The 21,834-nt window shown below is 34.9% G+C and overlaps 4 protein-coding genes and 1 long non-coding RNA gene across 8 annotated transcripts; 4 read left to right on the top strand and 1 right to left on the bottom strand.

The window, feature by feature from the left end:
- The first annotated feature begins 73 nt into the window (after positions 1 to 73).
- On the top strand, positions 74 to 784 carry LOC108473843 (photosystem II reaction center W protein, chloroplastic-like). The gene is made up of 2 exons (XM_017775630.2): positions 74 to 266; positions 340 to 784. Exons 1-2 carry the CDS (start codon positions 179 to 181, stop codon positions 657 to 659), a joined length of 408 nt encoding a protein of 135 aa, XP_017631119.1. The 5' UTR covers positions 74 to 178; the 3' UTR covers positions 660 to 784.
- A 1,220-nt stretch (positions 785 to 2,004) lies between these two features.
- Positions 2,005 to 7,730, top strand: LOC108473553 (glutathione reductase, chloroplastic). Its single transcript, XM_017775198.2, has 11 exons — positions 2,005 to 2,704; positions 3,072 to 3,297; positions 3,406 to 3,684; positions 3,804 to 3,980; positions 4,350 to 4,403; positions 4,510 to 4,658; positions 5,560 to 5,623; positions 5,695 to 5,865; positions 5,946 to 6,083; positions 6,433 to 6,519; positions 7,395 to 7,730. The coding sequence occupies exons 1-10, from the start codon at positions 2,319 to 2,321 to the stop codon at positions 6,472 to 6,474; spliced, it is 1,686 nt and encodes a 561-aa protein (XP_017630687.2). The 5' UTR covers positions 2,005 to 2,318; the 3' UTR covers positions 6,475 to 6,519; positions 7,395 to 7,730.
- Positions 7,731 to 7,885: 155 nt separating this feature from the next.
- On the bottom strand, positions 7,886 to 10,564 carry LOC108473552 (phospholipase A1-Igamma1, chloroplastic-like). Its single transcript, XM_017775197.2, has 2 exons — positions 9,001 to 10,564; positions 7,886 to 8,270 (listed from the first exon to the last, which is right to left on the bottom strand). Exons 1-2 carry the CDS (start codon positions 10,257 to 10,259, stop codon positions 8,027 to 8,029), a joined length of 1,503 nt encoding a protein of 500 aa, XP_017630686.1. The 5' UTR covers positions 10,260 to 10,564; the 3' UTR covers positions 7,886 to 8,026.
- A 1,688-nt stretch (positions 10,565 to 12,252) lies between these two features.
- LOC108473119 (uncharacterized) lies at positions 12,253 to 15,710 on the top strand. Its single transcript, XR_008274079.1, has 3 exons — positions 12,253 to 12,402; positions 12,875 to 12,962; positions 14,600 to 15,710. It is a non-coding gene; the product is annotated as an uncharacterized LOC108473119 (long non-coding RNA).
- A 559-nt stretch (positions 15,711 to 16,269) lies between these two features.
- On the top strand, positions 16,270 to 21,128 carry LOC108470745 (putative uridine kinase C227.14). 4 transcript variants are annotated; one of them, XM_017772190.2, is made up of 12 exons: positions 16,270 to 16,593; positions 16,737 to 16,870; positions 16,978 to 17,021; positions 17,818 to 17,895; positions 18,439 to 18,631; positions 18,721 to 18,751; positions 18,831 to 18,889; positions 19,105 to 19,178; positions 19,824 to 19,910; positions 20,557 to 20,618; positions 20,734 to 20,762; positions 20,862 to 21,128. In XM_017772190.2, exons 1-12 carry the CDS (start codon positions 16,539 to 16,541, stop codon positions 20,955 to 20,957), a joined length of 942 nt encoding a protein of 313 aa, XP_017627679.1. In that variant the 5' UTR covers positions 16,270 to 16,538; the 3' UTR covers positions 20,958 to 21,128. The 4 variants fall into 4 exon arrangements, with proteins under 4 accessions (XP_017627679.1, XP_052876971.1, XP_052876972.1 ...); XM_053021011.1 differs by having other exon boundaries at positions 20,734 to 20,771; XM_053021012.1 differs by lacking the exon at positions 20,557 to 20,618.
- Positions 21,129 to 21,834: the final 706 nt, after the last annotated feature.

Genomic DNA, 21,834 nt, shown 5'->3' with positions numbered 1-21,834 from the left:
GGCGTATGGTTGACACGTGGATGAAAATGGTTGGGTTTATGTGGATAGGGGGATATCTCTAAATCTCTTAAAAACTTTTTACGTTGTTAATGAAATAAAAGTGATAGCCATTGGAAATCCAACTGCCCCAGAGTATTAAGATCTTATTTGTTCTCTCTTTCTCCCAATTGAAAGGAAAATGGCAACCATATCTACTACCACCTTCACATCATCAATCACCCCTGCACTCAAGCCATCAGCAACGGTTGCATCCCCAGTCGCCATTGGTAAGTATATATAAAATTAAAAGATTATTTGCATTTTCAGTTTTTCATCTTAGCTGCAAATTTTTGTTTACAGGGTTTCCTGCAATTGCAAAGAAGGGGAAAGTGAAGTGCTCCATGGAGAAGAAGGGTTCAGGAGAGGAGAATGGGTTAACCATGGGCATGAGAGCATCACTATTGGCAGCAGCAGCAGCCTGTGCAGCAACGGTGTCAAGCCCCTCAGCCATGGGTCTGGTGGACGAGAGAATGTCCACAGAAGGGACCGGGCTTCCCTTTGGTTTGAGCAACAACCTTCTTGGGTGGATACTGTTTGGTGTATTCGGCTTGATTTGGGCACTTTATTTTGTTTACACTTCCTCCCTTGACGAGGATGATGATTCTGGATTGTCGCTTTAAGCCAACCCTTTATTATTATTATTATTTTTTACTTTATCATTTTGGTGTATGTTGTTCATTGCAATTTGAAAATATCATGTTCAAAGGGAATAGGTAGAAAAATCAAAAGAGTTTGGCTTTCCTAATTTCTGACTTGCATTGCCACTGTGTATTATATACATTCTTTTTATTTCATTTGGTCAATATAGGAGAGAATAAGAGGCTCAATCAATGGCATGTTTCATCAATTGGTGCTTTTGCTTTTTGGAAAGAAGATTTGGATTCTCTTCCTATAAATTAATAGAATGGAATGGAATCTCCGTCTCTTCGAATGGTGCCTCAATTTTAGACGTGTAAATACTAAAAACCACTATTTTAGTTCCACTGTTGCACCACATTTTGGTTTTTCATTTTCCTTCCCCACCGAATATTAATCTTTAATTTATGTCTTAAAATCAGCAATTGGTTCACAATATACTCACTTTGATTTTTTTCACGTAAAAGGTTGAGTTCCCATCCCATGCATGTACAAATTGGTTCATTTTGATTAAAAGTATCGGAGGTTGCTGAAAATCAACATTATTGTTGATATGACCGAGAGCAGCTATTAATTCATCGAATCCAACAAGTGAAGCTTTTTATATAGGTTGGATATGTTTATAGTTTCCTAAAATCGCACCACAAAGTATCATCTCATTTTACTATTTAATCTCTAATATTTTTATTTTTAGAAATTTATTCTGGATTTAAAATTTTAAATCTAGTTATTAATATTATTAAATTTTTCCATTAACTTTGTTAGTGTGACATCCAAACTAAAAAATGTTACTCAATGGGTAGTTATGTAACCAAAAATTGACATTTGTATTTGACTTGGATAACTTTAATCAATATTTCAATTAATTTAGACCAACTAATGCCATTAAACAAGTTGAAATACTAAATTATGTCAACATTTAAAGTATAGAGATTAAATTTCAAATTTGAGCATAGTATAAGGACTAAAATTAAAATTGATCATTGTTGTATAATTTCAAAAAAGTAAAAAGATTATGTATCTGGCCATCTATACATCAACATTTTGATCATAATAAAGCATTTAGACTAAAAATGTCATTAGTAACAAATTATGTAAAAACATTTCAAATTTGAATTAAAATTAAAATTTGACCATATGTTCTAAAAAAGATGTGTATTTAAACACATGTATGTGAACATGAAATATGTAAATAAAACTATAAAGGATGAGTATTATATTATATAAAATAAATAAATTTAAAATTTGAGGAGTAAAACTGAAATTAGACCATATTGATAAAATGTAAAATGAACTGTGGAGCTAGAAATATGAGAGAGGTTGCAATAACGGCAGCAGAGGTGGTGGCAATGCCTGCCAATTGCTGGAAATATGAGAAAGCTTTGGTGTTTGTTTATTAATTATTTGTTATAGAAAAAAAGAGCCCACAAATTAAGAAAATAATATTATTAGTAATAGTGAGGGAATATAAAGAATGAAAAAATCAAAGGCCGCACGCCACACATGCAAATGCAAAGAGACCATCTCCACCAGTAGATATTTGATAGGCACTGACCTCACCCGCCCACCCACCATCATATCCGCCATACCAATATTTACTCTCAAACCCCTACACACCTTTCACCAAAGGAAACATAAAACATATGGCTACCACGTCTTTTACTGCTCCTAAACTCTCTTCCCCAACTTTCCAAACCCTTTGCAGAAATTTTCCTCTTTCCCTCCCTATCCCCAAGACCCTTTCTTCTTTTTCTTTCCACCTTTCTCCCTTCCTCTCTCGCTTCCACCTCCACCACCATCACTACCACCCCCCTCGGTTCCACCCCCGCCGCCTCTTTGCCGTTCGTGCCGAATCCGAGAATGGCGCTGAGCCGATTCGCCACTATGATTTCGACCTCTTTACTATAGGCGCCGGTAGTGGTGGTGTTCGTGCTTCCCGTTTCGCTGCCAATTTTGGTGCTTCTGTTGCTGTTTGTGAGCTTCCGTTTTCGACTATTTCTTCTGAGACCACCGGCGGCGTTGGCGGGACGTAAGTCTCCAGATATAAATATATATTTTTTATTGAAATATGTATATCTGTAATTTATCAATTTGTGTGTAAAGATGTTTTTTTTTCAAGTTAGAATTTTTGTAGTTTATTGCACACTGAATTGTATAAACCGGGATTGCGTTTCTTCAATTTTGTCTTTTGGGTTCTGAGGCTTTTTCTTTTCCTTGGTTTTTTACTTGAAATTCTAAGTTATGGTTAACTTGCTTGACCAAAGCTTTTGCGAACCCAAAGGCTAAAGTGAATTCAACAAAGCCTACATAAATTGATTTTCACCAGTATAGCAAGTACTGTTTTTTGTCTGTGTTTACTTCAAGTTGTAACAAAAACAATGCGAGTATGATTGCAGATGCGTTCTTAGAGGATGTGTACCAAAGAAACTAATGGTTTACGCATCAAAATATTCTCATGAATTTGATGAGAGTAATGGTTTTGGATGGAAATATGACACGGAACCAAAGCATGATTGGAGCACCCTGATGGCTAATAAAAATGCCGAGTTACAGCGTCTTACGGGTATTTACAAGAACATTCTCAACAAAGCAGGTGTCACATTAATCGAAGGCCGTGGAAAGGTAGATGATCGATCCTCTCTCCACATAGTCTCTTTATGATATGTTTAAACGCGTTTTTGTTTTTAATGGTTGTTGATTGTGAATCCAATTTGATGAAATATCATGCAGATTGTGGATCCACACACTGTTGATGTAGATGGAAAGCTTTACACTGCAAGTAATATACTGATTTCAGTTGGTGGACGTCCATTTATTCCTGATATTCCAGGAAGGGAGTATGCGATAGATTCTGATGCGGCCCTTGATTTGCCCTCAAAACCAGAGAAAGTTGCTATAGTTGGTGGGGGATATATAGCTTTGGAATTTGCTGGCATTTTCAATGGACTGACAAGTGAGGTTCATGTATTTATACGTCAGAAGAGAGTTTTACGAGGGTTTGATGAAGAGGTGAAGAATTCTGCAGCTGATGACTGCTTTACTTTTTATTGTCTTGTTATAGTAATTTGCATGATACTTGTTTCAGAAATTATGTTATTGTTGGTAAAAGAATGTGCTCTGCTTTATAGATCAGGGATTTTGTTGGAGAACAAATGGCTCTACGGGGAATTCAATTTCATACAGAGGAGTCACCTCAGGCAATTGTTAAGTCAGCTGATGGTTCACTGTCCCTGAAGACCAACAAAGGAACAATTGAAGGCTTTTCACATATAATGTTTGCAACTGGTCGAAGGCCTAATACAAAGGTTTGGAATAAATTGTGACTCAATTCTCTTTAGTAAATAGCTTTTTGGTAACAAAATGCCATCAAAAGGCTACCAAACCAAACATGATTGAATTTACTAATATTCCACCACAGAAACAGGATATAAAAAAGAAAAAGAGAAAGGAGAAACTTTGAAAGTTCTGTATTGTAACTGCCATCTTCAAATGTAATCAAACCTCCTGCTTTTTGTGATTCCCTTCTCATTGTGACTTAAGGAACTAGGACGCTTTTTTATGTAGAGGATGTTTGATTCTCTCCTTTGTAGTTGCAACTTCAGTTTTTTTATGTAAATTAAAATATGGTAGGTGACATTTGTATTGCTTTAACATTAACTCATACTACATTGCAGAACTTAGGATTGGAGTCTGTAGGAGTGAAAATTAACAAGAACGGAGCAATAGAGGTAATGCACTTCTCACCTCGGAGTTTATTGTGCTTCATTTCTCTATTTTCTTTTCTGATACTATCTCGTTTAATTTGTATATGGTCATGCCTTATTGTTTCTTTAGGTTGATGAATACTCGCGTACTACAGTACCTTCCATTTGGGCTGTAGGGGATGTCACAGATAGAATAAATTTGACACCTGTTGCTTTGATGGAAGGAGCAGCATTAGCAAAAACACTGTTTCAGAATGAACCAACGAAACCTGATTATAGGTAATCTACTTACTAGAGCTTCATTGATTGAACAAGTTTAAAGGATTAGGTGAAATTGGAAAGGGCTTATGGCTCTTTTTTTTGCCTCCAGTACATATTGGTTGAGGCAGTTTATCCACATTCCTGCTGGAAAACAATTTCTAGTTCCAAATTACCATCTAGCTATTTCCACTGTACTCTTGGATGGATGCTATGTGCCATATTATGGTTTAAAATATGTCTCAAGTTTTATTATTTTACTTTTCATTATTTTATTTTCAACGAACTTCTTCCAGGACTCTGTCTTCCTTATCTCACTTGTTGTTCATGCACACATTCTAGGCTTCTTTTTCTATTTTTTTGATGTTTCTTTTCCAAAGCTTTTAAATTCCACCCAATTATATGATAACTCTGTCTCCCCACTCCACATGTTCTATCCTCTTTTGTACTGCTGGTTTATTTGGTTACTTGTTGATGATTGGGGGGGGGGGGGGGTTAGACTGGGAATGCTTTAAAGGATTGAATATTGGGTTTGAGAAATCTTCCAAAAATGTCACGAGAAATAAGAATGGAAATAAAAAATAGTATAACCTTAACTCCGTGCCATGTGGTATTCATTTATTGGTGCCTCGGAAATGCCCAAGTAAAGATATAGTGAAGGAAGCCCATATTCCACATTTGCTTGTTGTCGAGTGACACTTATTAGTGATTAATATTTGATCCATGGATGTATAGTTGCAAGTAATATGGTGAGTCATATTCAAATAAAATAATGCATTTTGACTTACTGACCATCCTGCGGACAAGTTATACAGTGTCTTCTTCGTCATTGATTTGTTGTTTTGGTGATTTTGGGTACAAAGTGGATTTCATTTTGTATTCAATTGCTTTTTGACTTTTCTTCCCATGCATTTTGGTATAGGGCTGTACCCTCGGCCGTCTTTTCCCAGCCACCTATTGGACAAGTTGGTCTTACTGAAGAACAGGTTAGGAAACTGTTTGGCTTATATGCAACAGCCGAAAGTGATATTTGCTCAAATATTTTAGAATTTTACAGGCTATAAAAGAATATGGTGATATCGATGTCTACACAGCAAACTTCAGGCCGTTGAAGGCCACTCTTTCGGGGCTTCCTGATCGGGTATTCATGAAACTTATAGTCTGTGCAAAGACAAACAAAGTTATTGGTTTGCACATGTGTGGAGAAGATTCAGCTGAAATTGCGCAGGTTCAAGCCTTTACCTAAGTTGGTGCTTTCCATCTCCAGGCTTGTGGTTTCTTTTTCTGATGTGTGCGGTTGTTTTCCAGGGATTTGCAGTTGCTGTCAAAGCTGGCTTGACTAAAGCAGACTTTGATGCTACTGTGGGTATTCATCCAACATCAGCTGAGGAGTTTGTCACAATGCGGTCTCCTACTAGGAAAATACGACAGAGCTCTGAGTCTCAGGTTTATCATAGTTTTTCAGTGTTATGCATTGATACTTGCAGTCTAATATGTTTAATTTTCTCTAATCTTATAACTGAAAATCACTGGAGTTAATAATGATTACTGGGTACTTGGCAATGCCTTTACAAGAGATTATTTTCCAACGATGGTTGCCTAATTTCCTTGCAGATACTGACCAAGTTAAAAATATCCTGATAATTGATTGATTTCCACGCTGCTGTCTTCCCTATTTTGCTTTTGAGTTTATATTTTTGCAATTGCATTTTGATTGCTTTCTAATAATCTATTTTCATTAATGCTATGAGTAATGTTATTCCTAATTGTCATTACTCCTTTTAATGTCACACAGGGAAACATGGGTCATGAGGCAAAAACTGCAGCAGGGGTTTAGCTAGAGTAATTGAATAGGTTGCGTTTTGTTGGAGTTCCTTTTAAGGTGCAAACAATTGATCTGCTGTAATTATGAATTGTGCAAAATGATTGATTGCTTTGAATTCTAATTATTCCTCTCTAACTTGAGGCAAATATGAAAAGGACTAAGAATATTAACAACCGTAGATGATTACTGAGGTCTTTGCTGGATATGTTGACTCTTTCTTGGGGATTCATAGGAGAAATTGTTTTATAAGCTTCTTAGAGACAATGTTTGATTGTGATGCTAAATATTTTCTGCGTATGCAAAAGAGGCTTGACCATTTAAATTAGTTGGCAAACGTAAAATCAAGTTACTGTCCTGTTATTGCTTTAAGCACAGTTCTTGCCCTATTCCCTCTCTGGGTTTTTACCTCTTAAGTCAACCCTTCATGTTGTTAAATCATCTTGAGCAATTTGGCTGATTGGGCTACTGGTGGTTGTCTATTTTGTGTATATAGTCCATGGATCTTTGATTTTAGCTCATGATGAATGATATTATCACATGGATCAAAGATGTCCTTTGGGTGAAACTGATGAACTGCAAGCTTCAAAATGTGACTTTTGATAGCAGTGATTTTGCTGTGAATTTGTTGTGTGACATAGTAGTACTCTTTGGTTTTCTTTGATATTATTTAGATTCTTTATATGCAAATTGAGAACCATGTTGAACAACCCTCAATTATTTACATTTGTACATAGGTTGGATGGAGAACAATACTAATATACAAGAATGAAAGAGAGATTCTGTTTTGTTTCATGAAAGATGGCATTGGCATTTAAGCCCTCTCCCTTGTTTGAGTTTGACCCATGCTTTTTGCTAGATTTTAAAAGTACGGTAAACAGCATTTGATCTCTGATCTTGGTACTAATACAAAAGATATTTTTTGGCAATGACAGGTTGATGCTGATTGTAACCTCTATTACGATGCAAACAAGCTGGTTGGTGGAAAAAATGGTTCTGACACGAAGTTTCCCCTTTGCATCCGAGTCAAAACATGCATGCCATGCCATACATCATAATTCCAACTTCTTACACATCATGGTAGTAAGAAAGTAAAATTATTTGCATCTTCTTCGATCAGTTCACATTTTACTGTAAAAAATGCTGTTAGATCACATGTAAACTATAGCCGTTGCCTATATTTGGTCTAAAATGTTTTTGGATCATTGATGTTAAAATAAACAGTGTTAATTTGTTGCTTAACTGACAAAATCTTTAGTTTCCAATAAGAATGAATGCTCCGGAGTTAATTAACTCCCACACTTATTCTATTTACAGGGACATGATTAAACAGATGATTTAATAGCATTGCTCACTAATTTTCTATTTGTTTCCTATTCCTGACCTGTGTATGGGTGTGAACACAAAAGACAACAACACTGTCCAATTTCCAAAACCAGATCTCTGTTTGTTCCTACATAAATTATGTCGGTACAAAAGTGGTGAGCCAAATAGCAAACCTACCAATTCTATCGGCAAAATGTTGCCCTTTTATTGTTCTTTTTAATTAGAAGAAGATTTTATTTTTCTAATGATGAGATGCCAAGCCTAATTGCTTGAGATATCGGTGTGTATGTTCAGGGTGGTCGTCGAGTTTCGGCCGTTCAGGCTGCATCCAACGGCCATCCTCGTTCCTTACCATCCCCTTGTTCTCATATTGCCTCCAATATGGTGGAACCAAATAATGATCTTTCAAAAAGTCAGTTGCCTTGTTCACCAAAGCAGGGTCCCTTCCACTTGCCAGCACAAATCTATGGCCTTTTCCATGGTACCTGCAAACCAATTAAGCATTAAATTGAAGCAGCTAATATTTAATAAAAAATAATGGTCTTAATTAATTTTAGTCCTTTCTGCTTATATTTTATTACGAGTGAAGAAAACCTGTTAAAATCATTCACATTGGTAATTTATCTTTCAGGTCAGATATATTAGTCAAATCTGAAACAAATTAATTATATTGGGTCAAAGAGATGGCTTAAGAACTAAAAAGGCATCTGAATTCTTGAAGTATAAAAAAAAAAAAAAAAAGGGTTGGTTCTGTAGACTATCGTCCAAGCTTATATAATAATACTACCACCACTGATAGATATTTGTGTGATTATTGATTGCAAAATTGGTCCCAGTCAATTTAAGGTTGGGATTATAAGATAATAGTCTAGTGCTTAGAATACTGAGCATGCGATGCTTGCAGCACAATTATTCATTATGAGCTGTCCCTGATAGAAATGGCAACTCAATTCAATCATAGTTTAGGGGAAAACGGCTCCTGCAGGTCATAAAAACTTAAAACGGAATTCATTTCAATTATAGTTACTGTGAAAACGAGGGGTGCACTCAATTTCTAGATGTGTTTGTTGTTTTGTTTTCAAATCCTGGAAAATGACCAATAACTTGTTAGGTGACGACGAGGTTAAAAGAAAACCTAAAAGCGTAAAACCTGCAGTGCAGGACCACTAAGTAACACGTTCATATTCAACTATGGTTTAAGCATAAGAAACTAACCCGTCAAGTAAATGCAAAAGAGCTTCCAAATTATGTGCGCAACTAAGGTCGCCCGTCTCTTTTAGAAATGGCGAGTTTTTATGATCCAAAGACAGTTCAACTCCGACATGAGAGTAACTCCAGGGCAACCTCTCAGCCATCTTCATCAACAATAGTGGCACGTTTTCGTTGAAGAACAATCCTGGGGATTTAGGGACTATGTCATGCACATTCACCACCCTCAACACTTTAACTCCCAGCACTTCCATCCGTTCCTTGAACCTCACGTTACCTACCCTAGGACCCGAAAAGGAAAACACGCTCACTGGGACAGCTCTGCTATCTTGCAGCACATTTAGACCCGTTTCCACGATATCATATGCGCTGAGAATTGCCAAGGCACTGCCTAAACTGTGACCAGTTATTGTTAAGCTTAGCTCTTCAAGCTGGTAGATTTCGAGTAACCTTTTCACTTCGGTTAAAATTTGTTCCCTCGCTGAGAACTTGCAGAAGCGGCAATTCACATCTTTGTCGATGTAGAGATCGAGGAAGCCTGATTCTACTTTTACTGTTGAATCGGGGCATGGGATTTTGTTCGAAGAAATGGGTTTGAGGAAATCCATTAAATCCGCAATCCACTCCAGGCGGGTCACGGTTCCCCTCCAAGCGACGACGATGTCGCGACGGCCTAAGCGTTTGGATATTTCGTCGTTGGAAACAGCGACGTAGCCTATCCAATTCGCACTCTTGCTCCACACTTTGGGCCACCGAGATTTCTTGAAAAAATTGGGAAGGTTAATGTTGGATGTTGCGAAGATGTACCTGGAGACCACGTAACCATGGTCCGCCATGGCTAGGGAGTCAAAGAACTGACGGGGCGTGAACCTGCAACTTCCACAGTATTTGGAAAATGGGTCGAAATCGAAAGCATCGTAACAGGCTTGTGCCATCTCGCCATATCGAATCAGCTCCGACCGTAGAAGAGGGTCCATTGGATCTAACATCCCAACCCAGTCATCCACGCCATGGATTTCTCTCCATACATCCGCCACTCGTCTTTCTTCTCGTGTTTCCTTGTCGAGTTCGTCGATGGAAGAGAACAAGGAGCCGCTTGTTTTAGACGAAACCCTAGGCATCCTAAGCGACCTTGTGGCAAATCCCATACTTGTAGTACGTTGAAGCTGAGGTTCCCGGCCTGAAAACGACACCGGACGGCATTTTTCAGACGGAAAAACCTGATGAGCAATGGAAAGAAAGGTTTTGGATAGAGAAATGGCCATTGAAGTTAGCAAGCTTTGGATGAAACGGGGGAGGTTTTAATATGTAGGATAGAGGTGAACTTTAACTATTTTGGTCAATGGTGTTGGTGAACTTTAACTAGTTTTAGGTTTCAAGAAAGTTCTCGGCATCATCAAGTTTCATGCAAATAAATATATCATGTGATAGCTTCAACCATTTCTGTATTTGTATTTTCTTTGAGAAAGGACGGAACTCCCTTTCAGGAAAATTTTTCATTTAGTCTAGCACGGAACACCCTTCCAGGGACCGCCCTCCCAACGCGTAAATCTTTCGTCCGTGAATTGGCCTCATCCATGACAAGTAAACTTCAAATTTTGTTTCAGGTATAAAGCACTTAATGAACATCAGTTTTTTAAATAAAAAAATTAAAATATTCTCAAATAATTTAATTTAATTACAGAATAATATTTTTATAAATTTTTAATTGAATTAAAATATTAACTACAAACCTCATAGTTGTACCTAAATCTAAACATATTCATAGTTTAAGTTATTCACTCAAGTTCAAAGACTTACTCTAAAAATGAGAAAATTTGAATAAAAATATATAAGTCTAAAAAGTGAACTTGAAAAAGAAAATAAGACCCGTTTTTTAAATGGGTCGAGCCTCAAGTGAAATTTTTAGTCTTCCCCGAATCAACAATGTAATTATAATGTGTACTACCAAACATGACATAAGAAATTACAATATAATTACACTTTGTCATTAAAACACATCTAAAGAATTATAATTCTTTATAACTAAAAAAAGTATAATTATTACTCTAATAATTAAATTTTTATTCAATTACTCCCTACAGTACAAATATACTCTAAATTTTGTATACAAATTCTACCTACCATTGAGGATGGGCTAATTCAAATCGATATTGAGTAGTGCTTTTTATTTCTGGGTGCTTCTAGCCCGTACTTATAAAATAGATTATGTATAAGTTAAAGATAGATATATGTAAACAAGTATATAAAGAGTAAGAAATTGAACACATAATCTTGCAAGTTGCAGTGTAAACATATATAATTCAATACAATGCTATGTATATACATTATTAAATTTAACGCAACTATATATCACTATAAAATTTATAATCACTTTTTAAATATAGATTTGAGTTTTCACCAACACCTTTTTCTTTTCCTTGTTTAAAATTTAAAGTCAGTTTAATAAAAAAATATAATATTAAGTATTAAACCAAAAAAAAAAAGAGTAAATCTCATTGCTGGAAAGAAAATCTAAAACAGACTTTTACCCATTTTATTCAATTTTTTTTTACCAATTAACTATATTTTTTCAATTTTCAACTATTCTAACCAATCTAATTTTCTTTCGACTTGAACAATATACTAAATAACTAAGCGTACATAATGACTTGGACTTATTTATCAAAGATCGATAATGACAGGACGATTGAGGAAAAATAAGATTCAAAGTGGTTGATGCATATAATAATTGAACTGTAATTTATATTTTTATTAAAATTTTAAATTATTTTAATGACAAAAACATAATCTCAAGCCTCAAGCCCTAATAAAACAAAGAATAAATCCTAATTAAAAAATATTGACGTAAGGTTGTGGAAAAGAGGCAATTGGAGGGGTTTCACATGTTTACATGCATGCAGAGAGCTTTGGCCAAAAGAAACAAGTGTCGACATGAGTCCTGTGGTTTATTTGCAACAGCCCGATTGGAACAGTGATTTCGGGACCACTATTTCGAGGCCAGAGAAAATTATTTTAGTATTATTTTATGTGTTATAATATAATTTTATAAGTGCATGTAAATTTTGGTAAGTTAATTTTAGCAATTTCTAGTCCAATTTCGAAAAAGGACTAAATCGCGTAAAAGGTAAAAGTTGTGTTTTAATACCTAAAGGTGTTAAATTGCCTTGTATCTTAAATTGGGGGTATTTAAAGTGAAATTAGGCCATTGAAAGTGTGATGGCCGGCCATGGGAGACAAAATTATTGAAAAGTCAAAATTAGGTGAAATTTGGTCCAATTTTGACTAGTTTTATTATTAACAAATCAAAAAGAAAAAGCTATCATTTTTCTCTTCTCCTTCACCGAAATATGCAGCAAAGAAAGGGCTTTGAAGTTGGAAAATTTCAGCAACATATTTCCCTTGCTTGTAAGTGATTTTAATGTCTTTGCTTGATGATTTTTATATTTTTGGAACCCCTAAAGCATGAGCTTTCATATGAGGGGTCTATTTTGCAAAATGATGAAGAGTCTAGGGTTTTGCCATGAGAGTAAATGTGTTGTTTTCTGTGTTTTTATGGAAGATTATGAGTCCTAGTTGTCTAATAAACAACTTTTGTGAAAGAAATTGCATGAAAACACCTTAAAAAGGGCTAGATTGCTAAGTTGTAAAATGAGTTGTAAATGTGTGAAATAGTTGAAGTTATGAGTTGCTATAGTTATGAAAATGGTTCATCTAGACTCAAGGAGTAAAGAAATGTGATAAAAAATATTTTACGAGCCTAGGAGTAATTTGGTAATTTTGGCAAAATATAGGGGCAAAATTGTAAAAATTGCCCAAGTGTGTCAATGGACTAATTTGATCAGTACATTGTTTTAATAAGTTGAATGTGATATTTTAGATGATGAAAATCGAGATTTGGACCTAGAACGGAAAGAAATCGATTAAGGGATAATTACGTCTTTTTTTTTCACCTTTGTGGTATCGAGGTAAGTTCATGTGTAAATAATGTAGCATAATTGTTATTTTTAAGTTATTGATGCTAAATATATGATATGCTGATTTCTATCATGAAATATATGCTTTGTAGTTATTTTCGAATAAAATGCAAGTTATGTGTATTATCTGTTAAATATAAAGTGCTACCGAGTATTGGTTTCGGTATTTTACGGAAGATGGCAAGGAGATGTGTTTGAAGAAAATCTCGTTTGAACCTTAGGAATAGATTAGGATACAAGTGACACGTCACTAGGATGGTTGAGCATCCGAACTCGTTGAGTTGAGTCCGAGTTCACTTATGGATGCGAATGTTCGAACTCGTTGAGTTGAGTTCGAGTTCTTGAGATGTAACTAGGTATCCGAGCTTGTTGAGTTGAGTCCGAGTTCACTTATGGATGCGAACGCCCGAGCTCGTTGAGTTGAGTCCGAGTTCACTTATGGGCGGGTTACATGGTAGCTTGGCTACATATGTGGCACTTTTGTGCAAACTTTCCATGTATCCGAATTATATTCCGATTTATTCAACGAGTAAAATTCTACTCAAATGGAGGAATACTCGAGATGAAAGGGACGTATTGGTAAATGTTGTGAAATGGATACTTTGAACAAGTATGTACTTAACCCTCGGGTTGAAAACTCGACATAACAACAATATGGTAAGATGATAAATAAAAATGTGATATGAATGTCTCGGTGATGATTACACAAACGATGTTGTATTAATTTTGTGAACAATGATCATGAATGAGTAATTTAGCCTTGACAGATTTGAGTTACTGCAGTAGTGTAAATTTGAAAATACACTAAAAATAGTGGAAAATGAGTTAGAGGCAGAATAAAATATGGGATTAAAGCTTAATGAGTCTATTTTCACATGAAAGAAACAGAGGAAGAAAAAGAATTCCATATTGTGTGATATTTGAATTCTTGTGAAACAGGGTCTGAATGAATTTGAGATCCCCTGTTCTGACTTTATAAATTCACCAAAAATTTTAAAAAAATTATTAAGAGTCATATCTTACATGCATGGATTCCTTATTGAGTCTAATTTTAGGGGAAATAAACACCATGTCGTTGGAATTTTGTACAGGGAGAAATTTGGTTTGTAGTGCACAGGGGTCAGAGTGGTCATACCCTGAAACAGGGGAGACTTTAACTAATAAACTGTACTAATTGGCCCAACCAAAAATTCTAGAAAAAAAATTAGTAAGTAGACATATCAGTCTAGTTTCAAGAGAAATAGACGAGAACATTATTCGAGTCTTGTACTATGAGATAATTGAACTTTAGTACAGAAGGGTCGGAACTGTCATATAGTGAATCAGGGGTAAATTTGAGGAATAAAATGTACTATTTGGCTTAACCAAAAATTCTGAAAATTTTATGGAAGAAAGGAAAATAAGTCTAGTTTTAGGGAAAATTAACGGAACTTAATTCGGAGTTTCGTAGCTCCATATATAAACAATTTAGTGACCGTTGCTCAGAAAGACAGCTTGTAGTGAACTTGAGAATATGTTGTAAACATTGATAAAACAAGTTAATGGGTGCTTATTGTTTTCATAAGAACTTACTAAGCGAAAGCTTACCCCCCTCTTCTTTCCCATGTTTTCTTTCCCATGTTTTCTAGAGTTTCCAGGTTAGTTCGGGTTGGAGGCCGTCAGAGATATTATCACACTGTCAAGCTAACGCTATTGGTGTAGTGATTTCAAGTACTTTGAGCCTATGGCATGTATAGGAGTTTAAATATTAGAGTATGTGATATGGCTTTAACCATATGTGTTGGCCTATTTTGATTATGGGGTTGTAAATCTATTTTAATTATGCATGCATGTGCTATGGTATTATGTGATGAGTTTATAATGATTATAGTATGAATGTGGTAAAATCTATGATATTTATTGCATGTGAAATTGCCATAATCATGACATGTTAGGAATGTTTAAGTACTTAATTTTGCCATGTTGTATGTTATTGTATAAGTATGCGTGTATCTATTGTGAGTGTGACAAAATGGCTTGGAAAATAGCCTTGTATTTGTCTAGGTTTTTGGACACGGGTTTGGGACACGGGCGTGTCCCTAGCACACGGGCGTGTGCTCTATACCCACATGGGCGTATGAAGCCTTGATGCAAGAGATTTTCTAAGTTTTTCATGAGTTTTCGGTTGGGTCCCGAACCACTCCAGATGTATGTTTTGGGCCTCGTAAGCCCGTATATGGGACAGATTGTATGTGAAAATAAAAGTTTTTAATTATTTGAGATTTCATGGCCCTGTTTAGTATGGAAGTATTAGTAAAAGTCAGGTAACACCTCGAACACTGTCCCGGCGTTGGATGCGGGCGAGGAGTATTATATTATCCAACAAGGTTTTCAAATCTATTTAGTTTATATGATGATGAGTTACGATGCTTTAGTTATACGGTAATATTGTTGTCAAGCCAAGTGGAACGAGGTAAAGCCTATAACAATCCCTATCCCTCCAAAATGAGGCGTGATCTTTTCTGAAATTTCTCTTATTCGGTTTTTTTCTTTGCAGGGTTTAATACAAGACAGAGATTTGAAATGTCACGCGCATGTACTACGAAAGGAGTGTGCCACATTTAGACTTTTAATACCAACATTAATTTTATTGCAATGGACACATGTGACTACTTAATTCGCTGAATCTTTAGGAAACATTGTAAAAAAGTTTATGAAAACGATAATAGTGCCTGGAAAAATTTTTCTTGCTTTTTGAAAGCTTTTGTGGTTTTGAATTTTTGATTTATTCTGATAATATAGTTTTATTTTATGATTTTTACACAGGTATGATAATTTTTTAGCTTTTTAACTTTATAAAAGAATTTGTTTTAACTTTCCATTTAAATCTTTTCATCTTTTAATCATTGAATTTATATTAATTATTAAATTATTTTTAAATGAATGAAAAATGGGCTCATAAAGCTAACTACCTTTAGTTAAAAGAAAAAAATATCATGTCTCAATCACTTAATGAACTAATGTGTTATATTAGTAATTCATTAATAAATTAACGAAAATTTTAACTGCAATAACTAATTCTAATAATTATCTAAAACTGTGTAATTAAATTGACAAAATTAATCAAAATAAGAATGCTTTATTTTAGAGTAACTTAAATTGTAATTTATTTTAAATATTTCTAAAAGTAATATTTTATATAATATTTTATATAGAAATTTATTTTATTTTACTATTTTAAATATGAAATATTTATTTATATATATAAAATAAAGAAAAGATTTTGATTCCATTAGTTTTTTTAATTTAAGCCGTCCAAACATATTGGTTGGGATCGGTTTTTCTTGCAAGCAAACCAACTCGGTCTGACAACTGAAGTGAGCAAAAGACAACGCAGGCAACAGCAGAACTTCCTCCGAAATACCACGTGTTTTGTTCTCCTCAACTGTTTCCATTGGGGTCACCCCCATTCAAATTAAGTTTTAATTTGCATTTGATTTCAGATTCCTTTCCCATCGATCTTTTCTAGGCTTTGAATTCTAAACCCTAACGTCTCTCACTCTCCATCTTTGCTTTGGGGTCCCGTCTATGGAGATTTCTTCAATTTCCACTACTACAATACACTACTTCTGTCCCTCAACAGGTTTTCCTATCCTTTTCTCTTTGTTTTATACTTTTTACAATTTCCACGATCCTTTTACATCTTAGAATTTGCTCCGATTATTTTGCCCTTTTATTGTTTTAAATTATTCTCCATATTTATCGAGTACGTTTATTATTATGCAGAGTCTTTGCTGTTCAAGGGAGTTAAGCTTCCTTCACGGGATCAACATCTGGTGTCTATTTCTTTGAATTCAAGAACTGAACAGCGTTTATTAGCTCGGCCATGTTCTCTTGCTCACAAGGGGAACTCGGTGAAGGTTAAATTCTTACTGAAAGCTTCATTTTTTTAAAAAAAAAATTCCCATTCCTTCTTCCAATGTAATGTATTATGGTTTCAATTTGAGCTTAATGTTCTCTTTTGCAGGTTAAATGTAGTCAAAAGAGAGAAATTCCGGTTTTAGAGGCCAGGTATTGTATCTTTAGACGTTTGAAAAAATATTTGAACATGCGGGAATCATTACGTAATATTCTCATTCCATTTGTTTATGGCATCCGTCGGTGCTACACAACGAAGCTATAGCACTCTGCTGTATCGTTAATATATGTTATTGTTTGGGATTAAAATGTCTTTCTTCAATATTTGGTTATATTAAACTTGGCTAGCATAACCCGCAGTCTATTGCTCTTCCTTTGGTGCTTTTGTCAAAGTAGAAGCATGTTCAGACATAGTTGCCAAATCAAATTTTCTATAGCTGCTCTAGCCACATGTTATTCTTCATTGCTTATTTTACGTCGGTTTTGGTGGAATCTCTCTAACAAGAATTTTATTTTATTAAGTTTTGTGTGCTACACTCGGGGTATCTGAACCATTATGATGAATTTAGAAATTATTTAGTTCTTTTCATCTCATCCAAATGTGTATAGGTGTGAAAATTTTGTTACTTTAACTTGGAAGTGAGGGTATGTGCTGGGAACAAATATATATTTTTTCAATTTTTTCATATATTTTGAGGGTGAGATGTCAAGACCCATGTTTGCCGTGTATGTGTTGTACATGGTACTTTAAGGAAATGAAGAGCTGGAGAACCTCAGTGAAAGTGTTTTGCTAATATGTTACTGAATTTACATGTCCTCTTATTGTTGGTTATAGAGCAAAATATGGTCGTATGCTATCTGGTCTTTGAACAGTTTTACTTTTTTGCTTGTTCTTTTTATCCTTTATTTCTTTTCATATTTATGATAAATTTGCTTCTTTCCTTTGAAGTTCTATGGATGAGGTTTTTGATATTTTGGCTGAACGTATTCTTCCTACATCATCAGTAGCATCAAATCCTAATACAAAGTAAGTTCTACTTTCTTGAATCTAGGGATATTTATGCTTTCTTATCATAAATTACTGGTCATTGCTGTTTGTTGATTTGGCCTATATTAAAGTAGAAGGATCTTGCATTCATATTATAATATGTGTTTAAAAATCTATTACTTATCAAAATGAAGTAACAATAATACCAATTACAGTATGGACTCCTAGTCTATTCTTTTTGTGGCAAAAATTGCATATATATTTTACCATTTAGAAAAATTTAGGCAGAGAGGTAGTTTCTCAAAGTAGTTTAGATACTATAGATTACTCTTTTTCACTTGTAAAATTTCTTTCGGGGCTGTACATGCACACATTTCATGCTTTTATGACCCTCCCATATGATACTCCTACCTTGCAAGACAGAGTTTCCACAAATGGTTCGTAACCCTAATTTAAAAGTGTTTAACCGACTGTTGGGTTGGCATTCCTGTGACAAGTGCTGTTTCTTTTCGCCTTATCTCAGTTCTCTACAACCTTTTCTGTATCTCTTCTTATAAAATCTAAAACTTGGAGGTCATGCAGGCATATTGTCGGTTTAGCTGGGCCTCCTGGTTCTGGGAAAAGCACTCTAGCTTCTGAAGTTACACAGCGCATAAACAAGTTTTGGTTGCAAAGTGCTTGTTCGTCTGATCCTCAAGTTAAGCCTCCAGATGTGGCTATAGTTGTTCCGATGGATGGATTCCATCTATATCGTTCCCAACTAGATGCAATGGAGGTTAAGCTTCCGCTGTTTATAACTTTCAAGTGTAATAGTTGAAATTTTCTTGGAAGTTTGTGATTCTAACTATAGTAACTTCATTTTAGAATCCAGAAGAAGCACATGCAAGAAGGGGAGGTTAGCTTTTCTGTTTAATATTTCTCCATACTCCTGTTTGTTAGAAAGTAAGTTGATGATCCTTCCATTGATGAATCAGCTCCTTGGACTTTTGACCCTGTGCTACTGCTTAATTGCCTCAAGAGTCTAAGGAAACAGGTTGGTAGCTATTGTCCTTTTAACGAAAACAAAACATTTGATTTGGCTTGAAATGGAGGCATATATATAGTTATTTTTTAGGCTTTTTTTTTTTCTTTCAAATCCAGATGTATGAATTGTTGGAGATTTAGATAATTAGAGATACATGTAGATGGAGATTTTCTTTTAAGCTTGCAACAATTGTGAATTTATTCTAATAAGAATATATGTCTCAGGGTTCTGTTTATGCACCATCATTTGCCCATGGTATTGGAGATCCTATTGAAGATGATATCTTTGTGAGCCTTCAGTAAGTTACCCACGCCATTTATTCTATTCAAATCAGCAACTCCTTAATGTTGGATAAAGTGATACAGGGTTAAATTATGATTTTAGAGTTGAACGTAGCTGGCTGTGAACTTTTATGTAAAATTGTATGCTTTCTATCGACTTCTGCAAATGTTATATCCTACCTTGTAATTTTTTCTTCTTTGTTTGGAAATGTGTATAAGAACACATGTTTGTTTTTATGATAGTTATTTCTTTTCTTGTTTGCTTGTTTAGTGAGAATTTTTGGGATACTAAATTGTATAATTAGATGAAAAGTGAGATTAATCATCTGACTAGACCTGTTGCCTTTTTAGGATAAAAACAGTAATTGGAGATTGGAGAAAAGACGGAAATATAATGCTAAACAAAATGACTATTGCAGGCTGAGTTGACACAAAATGGCATACTCGGATAATATATGTGGAGAATGGAGTATATCCTGAGATCTCTTTTCTCAATGAAAGTTAATCTTTGTATTTGGCTGTTTTGCTCACTTCGATTATCTTTCATGTAGGAACAGGGAATGGCTTAATTTCCAAATGTAGTAACAGGCATGTAGATAGTCAATAGGTTGAGTTTAGTTGGTGGTTGGTAAATAATTAGAACATTTTTTTCCTTTTTGCAGGCATAAAGTGGTCATAGTAGAAGGAAATTATCTATTGTCTAATGAAGGGGTTTGGAAGGAGGTATCATCTATATTTGATGAGAAGTGGTAAGCATTATCCTCTACCTACTTTATAGTTTATTCTTTTTGATGGATAGGCCATGAATGACTGAGAAATCAAGAAGTGAGGATGAAGGTGACGGTTACAGATGAGAGAAAACTAGGAAAAGAGGTCTACTTGTTTTTATTTCAAAACCTCTAATATCTCTATAAATGGATGAGCCAACACTAACAATTAGAATTGAGAAAGTGTCTAGCCAACACTAGCAATTATCCTAGTCAGCAGCTCTCTCACCAACCCAATGGCAATTACATCAACATGAACAGAAAGAAGCTAATGCATTAACTAACACCTAACAGATTAAACACATGCCTATTACCTTAGTACTTTTTAATGTTGACTGTCTTCAATTTGATTTTCATATATATGTTAAATTTTCTTACATTTTTTGGTTCCCTTGTCTATATACCTCAAATACGGTTCAGGTCTCAAAGATGGCTTGGGAACTAGTTTAACAATTTTTGTTCTATTTTTTCCGTTTTCTGATAAAAACCAAAGAGAAGTAGCTTCATGCTTAACATGCATGCTTGCTATTTTCATAAAACATAATATACTACATTTCTGTGGTTGGGACAAGCATATGAAAAGAATTCTGTTGCATATGAAAATTCTGTTGATCTTCTTCTGTGCAAGGTTCATTGATGTTGACCTTGACACGGCAATGCAACGAGTTCTAAAAAGGCATATATCAACAGGTAAAAGGTCCTTTTGCTTAAAATTTAAGCAGGCATATGTGATATGTAGTTATATAAGAAGAATTAAAGATTATGAGTTTAAGGGTTCTGATTTTGTTTCCCTGTTCTATAACAGGAAAGCCCCCTGATGTTGCTCAATGGCGGGTAAGTGAGGTGAAAAAGTTGTAAATGAGATTAGAATTGTAGGTAATGTTTATTATAGTTTTGTTTCTAATCCTTTTACCCATTTTCTGTATTATGCAGATAGACTACAATGATCGACCCAATGCGGAATTTATAATGAAATCAAAGAAAAATGCTGACTTGGTGATCAAGTCTATTGACTTCTCCCAAAGATAATTAAACCTGATGAAATATTACATTTTGAGTAATGGGAGATGAAGGGAAAATGTATGATTTGAGGTTGGAAAGATGGCTTCAGTAATAAAGTGTCTTGGGACAGTGTTGGAAATTAACATTTTATGTACTTTCACTGTTGTTTCGGTTTAATGAAAACGACTTGACTGACTATATGACAATTGCCGACCAGGGATCGTGGTTAACCATTTTGCTTTATTTATTTTTTCTAATTTCTGGCATTAATGTATGACAAAACGAAGCCTCGTTATGGAGGTTTTCTCATGTTGATACTAATTTTTGTAGAAAATAAATCGTCATATGTCAGTATGTCTTATTATATCCAATTCCAGAACTATCTAAAAGGAATAATTATATATAAATTTGTTAATTAAAAGAAATATTATGCGGCTCTTTCCAAGGATTCCAGATGGAGTTGGAATTTTGTTAATAAGATTTCCCCTCACTACCAAATAGTGATAACTTTTACATCAATGGAAATGCATGGAATTCAGCAGATGTGTCAGATCCAAGATACTAAAAGAGAGAGAAAGGGTAGTTGATCCAACTTGTCAATTACATAAGCTCATATATATAATATTAGAGAGAGAGAAAAGGGCATGCAGCATCAGCCGAGACAATGGCCAAATTGAGACCTCATGCATGCATTGAACGAACATAAGGGACCACCACTTCACTTCCTCCCAAGACTTGAGCCCTAACTCATACACCGTCAAATGCTTTACAAAGTCCCTCTCCAATTTACCCATAGCTTCGTTTTCGCGTCAAACACTCCCCCCTCCCCCACCCCCCCTTCCCTGTGCTACTAACTTGACTTTCCCACTTGTGTTGTTAAATCCAGCTAAACAATAAACGTCAA

This window comes from Gossypium arboreum, chromosome 11 (assembly GCF_025698485.1).
Source record: "Gossypium arboreum isolate Shixiya-1 chromosome 11, ASM2569848v2, whole genome shotgun sequence".
In the NCBI taxonomy this organism is placed as follows: Eukaryota; Viridiplantae; Streptophyta; class Magnoliopsida; order Malvales; family Malvaceae; genus Gossypium; species Gossypium arboreum.
Note: the sequence above shows the minus strand (reverse complement) of the source record. Positions and strands in the feature narration are given on the sequence as shown.